The sequence below is a fragment of the Pristiophorus japonicus genome, chromosome 14, assembly GCF_044704955.1.
Source record: "Pristiophorus japonicus isolate sPriJap1 chromosome 14, sPriJap1.hap1, whole genome shotgun sequence".
NCBI classification, from domain to species: domain Eukaryota; kingdom Metazoa; phylum Chordata; class Chondrichthyes; family Pristiophoridae; genus Pristiophorus; species Pristiophorus japonicus.
The window spans coordinates 173713772-173725836 of NC_091990.1; the positions used below are offsets into that span (position 1 = coordinate 173713772).

At 43.4% G+C, this 12065-nt stretch overlaps 1 protein-coding gene across 2 annotated transcripts in view; it reads right to left on the reverse strand.

Annotated features, from left to right (window-relative positions):
• Positions 1-9485, reverse strand: part of lsp1a (lymphocyte specific protein 1 a) — a 197957-nt gene extending 188472 nt beyond the window's left edge. For both annotated transcript variants that reach the window (XM_070899864.1, XM_070899865.1), the window contains exon 1: positions 9112-9485. In XM_070899864.1, the coding sequence (XP_070755965.1) occupies positions 9112-9170 (59 nt within the window). In that variant the 5' untranslated portion in view covers positions 9171-9485. The remainder of the gene's footprint in view (positions 1-9111) is intronic.
• Between the last annotated feature and the right edge of the window lie 2580 nt (positions 9486-12065).

Below are 12065 nucleotides of genomic sequence, written 5' to 3' on the forward strand. Positions count from 1 at the left end.
TAAGGATTTATTGTAGAATTTAGTTACTTCTCTTCCCCCCCCCACCTCGTTCTGGACGCCTAATTTGTAACCTGCGCCTGATTTTTTAATGTGTCGACAAGGTTTTTTCAGTTCTACAAAAATCTTCACTTGCTCCATTCTAAGTTAGTTTGGAGTACGTTTTCACTGTGGAAACTTTGAAATCAGGCGTCAGTGGCCGGACACGCCCCCTTTTGAAGAAAAAATTCTGTTCCAAAGTGAAACTGTTCTAACTGACTAGAACTGCAGAAAATAAAATGTGGAGAATTGCGATTTCTAAGATAGTCCGTTCTCCACCAGTTGCTCCTAAAAATCAGGCGCAAATCATGTGGAAACTTGAGCCCAATGTGTGCACATTCAATAATTCATTTTGTTATATATGTATGTAGACCTTACCCAAATGTAAGACTTACCACCAGAGGGCACACCTGTGGGAGACCTAAGGGTCATCTGTGCACCCTGGGGTAAGCAGGTATAAAAGGTGACTCACCATGCTACTTGCTCACTCTCGAGTCTGAAATAAAGAGACCAAGGTCACAACAGTTTGCGATATCGTCCTGTGGATTTATTCTGAACATAGCATATTTGGTGCATGTACCTTTTCTTAAAGAAAGGAACTTGTCAAGAAAACAGTCCCCAAAAGAAAGGAAACGGTGCTGACTGTATGACCAGACACTTCCAACTTTGTATATTTGTCCCAACACCGTGGCAACACCATATGGTTGACCTGCTTGCTCAAAGTGACTGCGGCTTAATTTTGCGTGACCTGTTTGTCAGGATTTATGTTCGTTCTGGCAGGAATTGAATCTGGGATCTATTAGTACGCACTCCTTCATGCCTTGTTAGGAGGATTCGGATTTTCAGATTGAATAGGAAAGAGGAAGAACAGTCGTACATCAAACTGTGTCCTCAGATCCTAAAGGGCCCCTAATGTTAGCAGATTTCTATCTGACATCAAATCTCTGTATTTTTCTGTGTTCGTTGACTTACTAGCATTACATTTCTATTGGGTGGGATTTTCTGGTGGGCAGCGATCGTGAAACTGTCAGCGTTTGGCCTCATTACCCACCGGTCTGGTCACCATATTACAGGAAAGATGTGATTGCACTGGAAAGGGTGCAGAGGAGATTTACAAGAATGTTGCCTGGACTGGAGAATTTTGGCTATGAGGAAAGATTGGAGATGCTGGGTCTGTTTTCTTTGGAACAGAGGAGGCTGAGGGGAGACCTGATTGAGATGTATAAAATTATGAGGGGCCTGGATAAAGTGGATAGGAAGGACCTGTTTCCCTTGGCAGAGGAGTCAACAACCAGGGGGCATAGATTTAAAGTAATTGGGGGGAGGTATACAGGAAATATGAGAGGAAATTTCTTCACCCAGAGGGTGGTGGGGGTCTGGAACTCACTGCCTGAAAGGGTGAAAGAGGCAGAAACCCTCACCACATTTAAAAAGTACTTGGATGTGCACTTGAAGTGCCGTAACCTACAGGGTTATGGACCGAGAGCTGGAAAGTGGGATTAGGCTGGATAGCTCTTGGTCGGCCGGCGTGGATACGATGGGCCGAAATGGCCTCCTTCCGTGCTGTAAATTTCTATGATTCTATGATTACCTCTCTGAAACTGACAGTAAGTTTGGGATTTAGTGCAGATAAATGCGGAATGTTGTGGTTAGTCATTCCCTGTTCTGCCACAGACTGTGCTGTGGAACCCTCATAGCCGGCAATCAATTGAAATGACTTGAACTGATGAAAATCTCCCTTTTACGATGGGATATCGCTGTTAAGAAAAAACTAAGCCTTGTTGAAAGAGGTTTAACTGGGTTTTTAACAATGTACTGACTGCTGAACAACCATTCTGGCCCTGAAAAACGTAATTTTGTACATGTGGAATGTCAAATTTTTCCATTAATGTGACTAAAAATTACAAGCTTTTAATATATTTTAAAGTTTGTTTATGATATTTCAACTTCTACCTTAATCCTTTGTATATATCCCAATCTTTATTTCGCTCTCTGTGAAAAGTGAATGATATCTTTGCAATTTTCTTCTTGATTTGCTGTCTGTGAGAATTGTCCAATGTGATTGGCTGTTTCGTCAGCTTGATGGCAGTAATGTTGCAGGACGCTGGAGTGCACCTTGATTTTGTCCCAGATTCAAACTAAGGCTGGGAGAGCTGGGATTGACACCACGGGAATCGCTAGATCTTTATGGGCAGTTTCCTAACCGCAAATGGCAGAACAACGTGTTATATTCAGAATGTTTTCTGCAATTTTAACGCTGTTTTCTTTCGGGTACCTGACAGAGTCTTGAGGAAGTACCCAGTGCAGGTGGTCCTCGACACTGAAAAACTTGTAAAATCACTGTTGTTCTGTTAATTAACTGTGACTGTGTTGTAAATCTGTCCAAAGCTGTTGACGCCCTCCTTGCTAAATATTAAAATTAGACCAATTTACCAAAAAGGATAAAGGATAACGATTCATGACATGTAACGAACTTTTTTTTTAAAGATTGGAACACTCATAGTCACTCCCTCGAAATCGAGGAAGACTTGCTTCCATTCTAAAAATGAGTTCTTAGGTGACTGAACAGTCCAATATGGGAATTACAGTCTCTGTTACAGGTGGGACAGACAGTGGTTGAAGGAAAGAGTGGGTGGGACTGGTTTGCCGCACGCTCCTTCCACTGCCTGCGCTTGGTTTCTGCATGATCTTGGCATTAAACATTAAAAAGTCTTTTGCTCCAATTTGATTTATTGAGGCTGAATTTGTTGGGCGTTCTCCACATAGCTTCAGTGGGTGATCCAGGGAAACCCTGAAGTGATGGCGCCAATGCCATTCATGCCAGGGATTTTGCAGATCTTCCACAGAAGTTACCACGAGCTTTCCCGTGGAGCTTCAAGCTCATTTATCTCAACACCGCCTACACACTTTCTCATAATTTCTCTCTATAATTGCACATGTTGCCTAAAATCCTGTCCTCTTCAATGGCCTTCCCTGGTCACTTGTTCCATAAAGTTTTACATTAAAATAAATTGCCCCAACATCTCTTGTTCCCAACGTCCAAATTCACCTCTGGCATTTGAGCCATTCGTCATAATGCGGGATTTGTCTGCATCAACTTTGGTATTATATTAGAATTTTCAATGAGTCATCTCTTTCCTTAAAAATATCAATCCAATTTCCCTGACTTTTTCCTTGAACTTTTGAACAACTGGCCTGGACACAATGTTACTGCCGTGCAGGACATGTTGGGCTTTGTTTGACAGTCTTTGTGAATCACACATGTCTATGTTTGAGAAAGACAAAAAAAAGAGAAGCACGTCAATGGTGGTGATGTAATTTTTGGCATTGTAGGTACCAAATGTTCAACTGAATGTAGCCAAGCTTCTAAACTGAGATCATAATCACCACAGCATACTCATCAAAACTCAACCGGCAATGCTCAAATTTCCTAATGCCTCTCTACCTCCCATACACACAAACCCAAGCATAGTTGCAGTAACTCAGACTGTGGTCATACATTAAAAAGTTTTTTTTTTTAACTTGCATTTATATAGCGCCTTTCACAACTTCAGGACTTCCGAAAGTGCTTTACAACCACTTTTGAAGTGTAATCATAGTAGTAATGTAGGAACAGAGAGCGGTAGCCTAGTGGTTATGTTACTGGACCAGTAATCCCAAGGCCTGGTCTGTTGATCCGGAGGCATAAGTTCAAACTCCACCATGGCAGCTGGGGAATTTAAATTGAGTGAAATAACTTTGCAATAAACAACTAGTATCAGTAATGGTGACCATGAAACCACTGGATTGTTGTAATAAACCCATCTGGTTCACGAATGCCCTTGAGGGAAGGAAATCTGCTGGTCTGGCCTAGATGTGACTCCAGACCCACAGCAATGTGGTTGACTCATAGCTGTCCTGTGAAATGGCCTTGCAAGCCATTCTGTTATTCAAGGGCAATTAGGGATGGGCAATAAATGCTGGCCTTGCCAGTGATGCCCACATCCAATGAATAAGAGAAAAATGTGGCTGTCAATTATGCACAGCAAGGTCCCACAAATAACGATGTGGTAATGACCAGATCACGTAGTTGTCTGAAGCTCCCGCGTAGGCTGCTTGCCGCTTTCTCAATAGAAAAACCCCGCACGTGCGGAAGTTTGAATAGGCCATGCAGCCCCTTAAAGGGTCCACGCACCCAAAAGAAATTAAAGGGAATGTTGTTTACTACCATTTTGTAGAATCCGAAGCACAGCTGGTGAGACCAGAGTTGTATTGGGAAGGGCTCTGCCGTCACTTGCTTACATGAATTGACAGGGTTTTTTTCTCCTTCTGTGGCTATTATGAGGTGTAGCTAGCAACGTATACTTTCACATCACGATGAAAAGGTTCAACACCAAATTATTCAGGCATCCAGTAGACCAAACTAGTCTAGTCGAGCAGTTTTCAAACTGGCTTTACACTGTACAGAAATTATACTCCACATGCTCTCAAATCTCAGTGGTACACGCTAGTTTCCTTTGTCTTCAATGGGTCTGGAGTCAAATTGGGTCTGACTTTGGACTTATATTGCCACTTGCACATTGTTGCTCAATAGTATTGATGCAAAAGTTGTAGTCATCTCATAGGCAGTCCCTCAGAATCGAGGAAGACTTCCTTCCACTTTAAAAGTGAGTCCTTAGGTAGCTGAACAGTCCAATACAAGAACCACAGTCCCTGTCACAGGTGGGACAGATAGTTGTTGAGGGTAAGGGAGGGTGGGACAGGTTTGCCGCACGCTCTTTCCGCTACCTGCGCTTGATTTCTGCATGCTCTCGGCGATGAGACTCGAGGTGCTCAGCGCCCTCCCGGATGCACTTCCTCCACTTAGGGCGGTCTTAGGCCAGGGACTCCCAGGTGTCAGTGGGGATGTTGCACTTTATCAGGGAGGCTTTGAGGGTGACCTTGTAACGTTTCCTCTGCCCACCTTGGGCTCGTTTGCCGTGAAGGAGTTCCGAGTAGAGCGCTTTCTTGGGAGTCTCGTGTCTGGCATGCGGACAATGTGGCCTGCCCAGCGGAGCTGATCAAGTGTGGTATAACTGCAATGTCATACACACTGAAAAAGTGCGGCGCACACATGCACTCTGATCACAATTGATTCCAACTTTCAGTCATCCACTGACATATCCAGATGCACTGTCGCTTTTGTTGTAAGGTAGCACAGTTTTCAGGTTGTACTGACACAAAATCTAAGTGGGGACTGGAGTCACTGATCTGATGATGCACCGAGAATGGCAAGTGATATGACACTTCTCCCTTCTACCCGTGAATTCTAGTTGGGCTTCTCAAATATAATGGCAACTGGCGCAAAGCTTTCATTTTAAAATGTAAAAAATTCCTAAGTATCTGCTGGCCAACTTTTTATATTTTAATGTTCGTGAAGCACTAACTATTTTAATGTTAGTGAAGAGCTCACTAACTGTATAAATGCTAACAGTGCACCTGAATATGCCGTTTCACCACAATCCCCAGTATGGAATGACACAGAGCTAGCTGGAGCAGTTGGCACTGGTATCGAGCCTGTAGCATAGAAGAATCGGGAGACACAAAGCACATGCTGTACAAAAAGGAGTGGGAAATCTGACTGATTTTTTTCCCCCTTACTAGGCCAGGAGCACGGAGACCTATTGTGGTGCCCCCCCCCCCAACTGCTGCCATAGATGAGATCCGTTAACCCAACGCACACCAGGGAGCAGACTTGGAGACTTCATGGTCTGCATAGCATACTGATCAGCAAATATCAACAGAAGCTGTCTTGAAGTGCTTACATTGTTGAATGTCTGGATCCCACAGAATGTTACATAAGCACAAAAAATATTATTGATTGGATTGCATCAGAGCAAGTTAAAACCAAGTGAGGCTCAGTTTAATACCACCCAGGAGGCTCTTCCTTCAAACCTGGCTAAGAGTCCACGGCAGTCCAGGAAGGAATGCTGCGCAAAACTAACAGCGTGGTGTTGAAATGATGCCGATCCTATTTCTTAAAACGGGTTTACCAGAAGGCTGTCATTCTGCAGATAGACATAAACGTCTGGCATGGCAGAAAATCACAGTCCTTTTTACAGGCAGAATCTGAAAAGGGTTGTTTACTTCAGACCTTCTTTTATAGGCTTGCTCTCCTGTAGTTTTCATAGGACAGCAATTACCATTTTCTTTTCCATTTATTATGCAGGAGTCCTTTGTCCTATTATCCCCATGAAATCCATGTGTCAGGAGCTTCTGAAAATAATGTGATTAGCATTATTCGATGCTGTGAAATAGCATTTGATGCCAACAAACCAAATAAAACTCTGAGGGACTCGGCTTACGCCTCTGTGAAGCACCTTGGGATGCTTTTCTGTATTACAGTTGCTATATAAATGCAATTTGTTGGAGTAGTATTAGTAGTGCGGTGTGGTGATGAGAGACAAAAAAAACGTCAGACCTGCGATTTTCTCTCATGAAAGCCTAAAGCGGACTGAGCAACAGTTTGTAAAACTGCACTAACTTTTGGAGCCCTAGGGACATTAGTGGTGGGAAATTGAACACTTTCCACTTCTGCTACCCAGTAGTAGCCATAAAGCCACGAGACAGTATGGGTTAGATGCAGAGTTAAGCTTATTCAGTTAAATTGGCTCAGTCCCAGTCACACAACAGCACCCAAACTGCACCAGCCCAACAATTTAATTGATAAAACCAGCTATCCTTGGGGCATCTCTGAATGTGACAGTGAGGGTAGTCTCAGTTAGCTGAATTACAAGATGCTTTTTGCACCCACAAGCAGTTGCATTGGCCTAACCCATCCTGTTCCACAAAGGACCTCGCTCTCTTTTTAATGTTACAAGTCACCTATGGCACAGTTAGATGCAGACTAAAGCTCCTTCTGTTCTGCTTGCCTCTGCCCTGGCCATTAGTATGCCTCAGTTCCTATATCAGAAGAGCACCCCCTACTGCGCCAATGTAACATTGATCCATTTCCCATACTAGCGATAACTGTGACATGAATGTGTGAGGTTGGCAAGGTTATACTAATTAGTGCCAAATAAGGGATAGAATTATGTTCACCCCATTAAGATTATCGTAGCTCCCAATTGTTACTGAAGATCAACCAACTCAACATATATCAGAGATCAAACCTGGTCTGCAAGACTCAATACCATCCTACTTGCCTCAAGTCGCTGGAGAAATACCACCAACGATGTCTCCGCAAGATCCTGCAAATCCCCTGGGAGAACAGGGGCACCAACATCAGTGTCCTCGTCCAGGCCAACATCCCCAGTATTGAAGCACTGACCACACTCAGATATGAGACTCCCTAAGCAAATACTTTATGTGGAGCTCCTTCATGGTAAACGAGCCAAAGGTGGGCAGTGGAAGCGTTACAAGGACACCCTCAAAGCCTCCCTGGTAAAGTGTGACATCACCACTGACACCTGAGAGACCCTGGCTGAAGACCGCCCGAGGTGGAGAAAATGCATCCAGGAGGGCGTTGAGTTCTTCGAGTCTCAACGCAAAGAGCGTGACGAGGTCAGGCGCAGACAGCGGAAGGGGCGTGCGGCAAACCAGCCCCACCCACCCCTTCCCTCGACGAATATCTGTCCCACCTGTGACAGGGTCTGTGGTTCTCGTATTGGACTGTTCAGCCAGCAGAGAACTCACTTTGGGAGTGGAAGCAAGTCTTCCTCGATTCCGAGGGACTGCCCATCATGATGGGGATGATGATGACTTGGTTTATTAACACACTGAACCATCAGAGGAAATGATAGAAACCTTCTTAATTTGGAATCTCCAATTTCTCAATAACCCTGTAGGGATGACATCCTCCTAATCATCTTGGGCCAATGTCATTGCACAGCATTAGCATAGCGTACTAATAGTTAACAACATGAAATGTGCCAACAATTAACATGAAGTGACAGCCATTAACAGAAACCAGAACTCACAAGAGAAAACTGTAACTGTACACTCACAATGTAGCACTTCATCCCAGCCTGTTAACCACTATGAAGTATCCATTATCCTGCAGAACAACTACCCACGCCCACTTGATTAGATTTCAGCCTCTCACTCCCTCCCGGGCATCCATTATCCTACGTATTAACCATTGTGATCTGAACCCCATTAATTAGATACCAATCTGGAACTCACTCCCAGGTATTCGGTACATGTAACAAATCCAGTTTTCAACCAAAAAAAATGATTGATCAGGAGACCTAGGGTTCCAGAAGTTAGACAAATGGGTAGGAAAGGGTTAAAAGCTAAATCATGTGTTCATGCAATATTCAGCATCCTCATTGGCTATATTTTATGCTTTTAATCAAAACTAGACAGGATTGTAGCCAACATGATCACTGATTTTCTATTAAAGGGGCAGTGACTTGGGAAAATATGTCTTCAAACTTTCTTTTGCAGAGTTGTCATTTTTCTTATGATAATTCTACATGATATTGTGATGCATTTTAATATAATTTACATCATGCATTTGTAAATGGATGGGATAAGGTTTCTCCAAACAGTTGTTCATGAAGACAGCAGCCCTTTATGTTTTGAAAGCTGTCTAAAGCAGAAGTGAGTGAGATCCACCAATCCCAGTAAATGTCCCGCAGTTTAAAAGCAGAATTAAAGCAACCACACAGAGCTCAAGAAGAAACCTTTGACTCACTGTACTGTTTCGCTGCTAAGCAACAGCAAAAGTCAAAGCCCCTGGAAGTCTGAAATAACCCCCTTTTAAAAAAATAATCAATTCAAGCAGCTTTTATTTGCATGTATAGACACAAAAGCAGAGCAAACCCCACACTGATTGTGTGGATTCTGCAATATTTGGTAGCTCATTGTTTTGAAAGCACTGCTTTATGAATAACTGCAATATAATACAATCATATGTACATAGAAAATTATACTTGCAGGCTCCTGAAAGTAAATTAGCCAAGGTGCACAGAATTTGTTAACTCCTAGACAAATAAGGAAGCACTGATTTACAATTTATAATATATATTTAACATATACATATCTTAAAAAGCTCTATCACAGTTCTAACAACAGCAGAAAGCAATGGTCCCCTCAGGCATATTTTCTACTTACCGTAAGAGGTTTTTCAAACCCTCTTTGCTGGATCCTCTCCGAAAGACTGCACTGGTCATGTCCTTCAGTGTAAATCATACAAACACAATACAAAGGAAAAAAGCTTCTCCCTATTTCTGGGTTCAGGGCTGGATGTGTCTCTTCTTGTATCAAGGCTCTGTGACTTGAAGTGTTCAAGTGAAAGCTTATTTCAAAAAAAAATACAGGGCTCCTCTTGTTGGGTGAAGTTTTCCTGTTGGGTTTCTCGTGCGAACTGCAGTGTTAATTCCTCTGGCTCCCTCTGTACAAGCTCGCACTCAGACTGGCTCAGTAACTCAACACTCCCTCATGCTGCATGTGTTTCTCATTCAGCACTGCTAGCACAGATTGCATCGTTCCCCTCCCTTCACCCAAATCCACACACTCCAGAGGCCATGTGACCTTCCTGAAGGAAAGGGAGAGAGAGAGAGAAAAATCCCAGGCGATACCACATTCCACCTAATATTAGAGACAAAGAAAACCAGCTCTAATTCCACTCCCTCAAAATTAACCTTCAGACGCTGACGAGTGATCGCTTGCTTTTAGATCTATCATGCTCCTCAAATCGCAAACAGGGGGAGATAATTAAGAATCTTTTTCACGCAGTGAATCGTGTTGATCTGGAATGCACTCCCTGAAAAGGTGGAGGAAGCGGATTCAATGGTAACTTTGAAATATGAATTGGATATACCCTTTACACTCGTAAAAGAGAAAGTTACAAGAGTACTGAGGGGTACTGAGGTGAATAATCAGCCATGATCTTATTGAATGGTGTTGCAGGCTCGAAGGGCCGAATGGCCTACTCCTGCACCTATTTTCTATGTGAAAGAGCAGGGGGAGTGGGACTAACTGGATAGCACTTTCAAAGAGCTGATACAGGCACGATGGGCCGAATGGCCTCCTTCTGTGCATCATTCAATAGTTTGGAGTAAAGCTCCACAGATTTTAGCTTAAAATATAACTTATTTTGAGCTAATTCACTCCCAAAAAGAAACCAGGTACTCTTCCATTAAGCATTTGGGTAGTTTGGCTTGGGGGAAGAGTGACATCTGTTTTTGATAGGTTTTTAAACTCTTACGCCTGTAAAAGTAGGCTATGCGCCTGTTCCTATCAGGCGCAAGAGTTTTGAGGACATTTGCCGGGCAAGATATGGGTAAATACCGCAATGGAGAGAAAGCAGGAAAGGGGTACTGAGGTGAATGATCAGCTATGAACTCATTGAATGGCGGTGCAGGCTCGAAGGGCCGAATGGCCTACTCCTGCACCTATTTTCTATGTTTCTATGGACCAGTACCCAGCATTTGCACGGCCAACACTGGTTCCCTTATCCCCATGGCAGAAATGCACACCTACATTCTGCTGTCGGAATAAGGGCACAGCTTTTGCCAATAAAAACATGGGAAACTGAAGGATTGACATCGATCACACACGTTCTGAACTACAGGGGCACTAAACCTGAAAGGTCCTGCAGAGATTTCAGTATTTAAATGGGTCTGTGATTGTTTTTTGATCCTTTTAACAATAAATCTGATTTCTAACAGTGCCGTGATTTTGGCAGCTTTGCCCTCCGCTAAGTTAAGAGAAGAGACTCTTGTGACTCCTCACTTCTGCCAGAAAAACTACTTCCAGCTTTTGTTTCTTTGGATAATAATACACAACGTTTTCTTCTCTGAAAACTGCCAATGTGCCGATGTGCCATAAACTTCCCCAGTAGTCCAACAGCACTGGATAATATGGTTTCCATGGCGAGAGGACAGCTATTCGAGCCAAGAGATAAAGGTAATACTTTTGTGGTGACATGTTGGATTACTCCTGGGCAAACAAGCGGGTGGTGGGGTGGGGGTGGGGGGGGGGGGGTGATTTACAACTTCTAATGAAGTTTTCCAGACCGAAGACACCCTCCCAGCCTGATGTCAGACCACTGATGGTGCCTCCTGCTGCCGGCTATTCTAACTATCTGGCTCGACCTCTTCAGTAGAGACGGTGGGTGGAAAGAGTTTGCTAGATAGGCTTCTCTGAATGGGGGAGGTTTGTTTGTGAATCAGGCAAAGATTACACTGCAGGGTCACCAATCAACCAGACTGGTGCCTGTCTCTCTACACAGTCAGTTCAGTAAGAACGCTAGGCTTATCAGCCTGCAGGATCTCTGGGTCAGACATGGCATCAGCTGGAGTCATATTTCTCTCCTTTACTGCATACCTTGCAGGCTTACCCTGTTTTTGTAGATCTTTGTTAAAAAAAGAGTATTTATTATTTTTAAATTACTCCATTAGGGCATGTGAGACAGAGCAGGGAAATCTTTAAATTTCTTTGAAAAATGTAATATTGATCGCTGTTCCATTATGTAAATATGTAGAATCAACACAAAAAGGGATTTTTTTTTCCCCCTAAAAAATCTTCACTATTTAACTTTTATTTATTTCTCTCCTGGTTTCCTGGTTCAAGCTAGTTTGTCACATTTCCTTTTGTAACATCCAAGATATTGGGACAACGGGTTTCCCAATGGAAATCTCCCTTTATTTATGTTTTTAAAGGAATGTTGGGATTCCAAGCAGATCAACAACAACATCAACCTGTATTTATATAGCGCCTTTAAAGTAGTGAAACGTCCCAAGGCACTTCACAGGGGTATTCTGACTTTATTTTTTTAACTTGACACCGAGCGAATGAGAGGTGTTCTCAACGGCCTGGAAATCCCGGCCTCCGCGGGTCCGCACGCAGTGTGTACAGAGTGTGTACGGATCCAGGAAGGCATCGCAAAAGCCGCTTTACAGTGCACAATGCGCATGTGCTGAAAACCGGCTTTTCCGATCTGTCGGGCTTGACAGATCCTCCGCATCTCGGGAGCGGGGACATTTGTACGGGCAAGATGGCGGGATTTACCCATATCTTGCCCAGCAAATGTCCTCAAAAATCTTGCGCCTGATAAAAGCAGG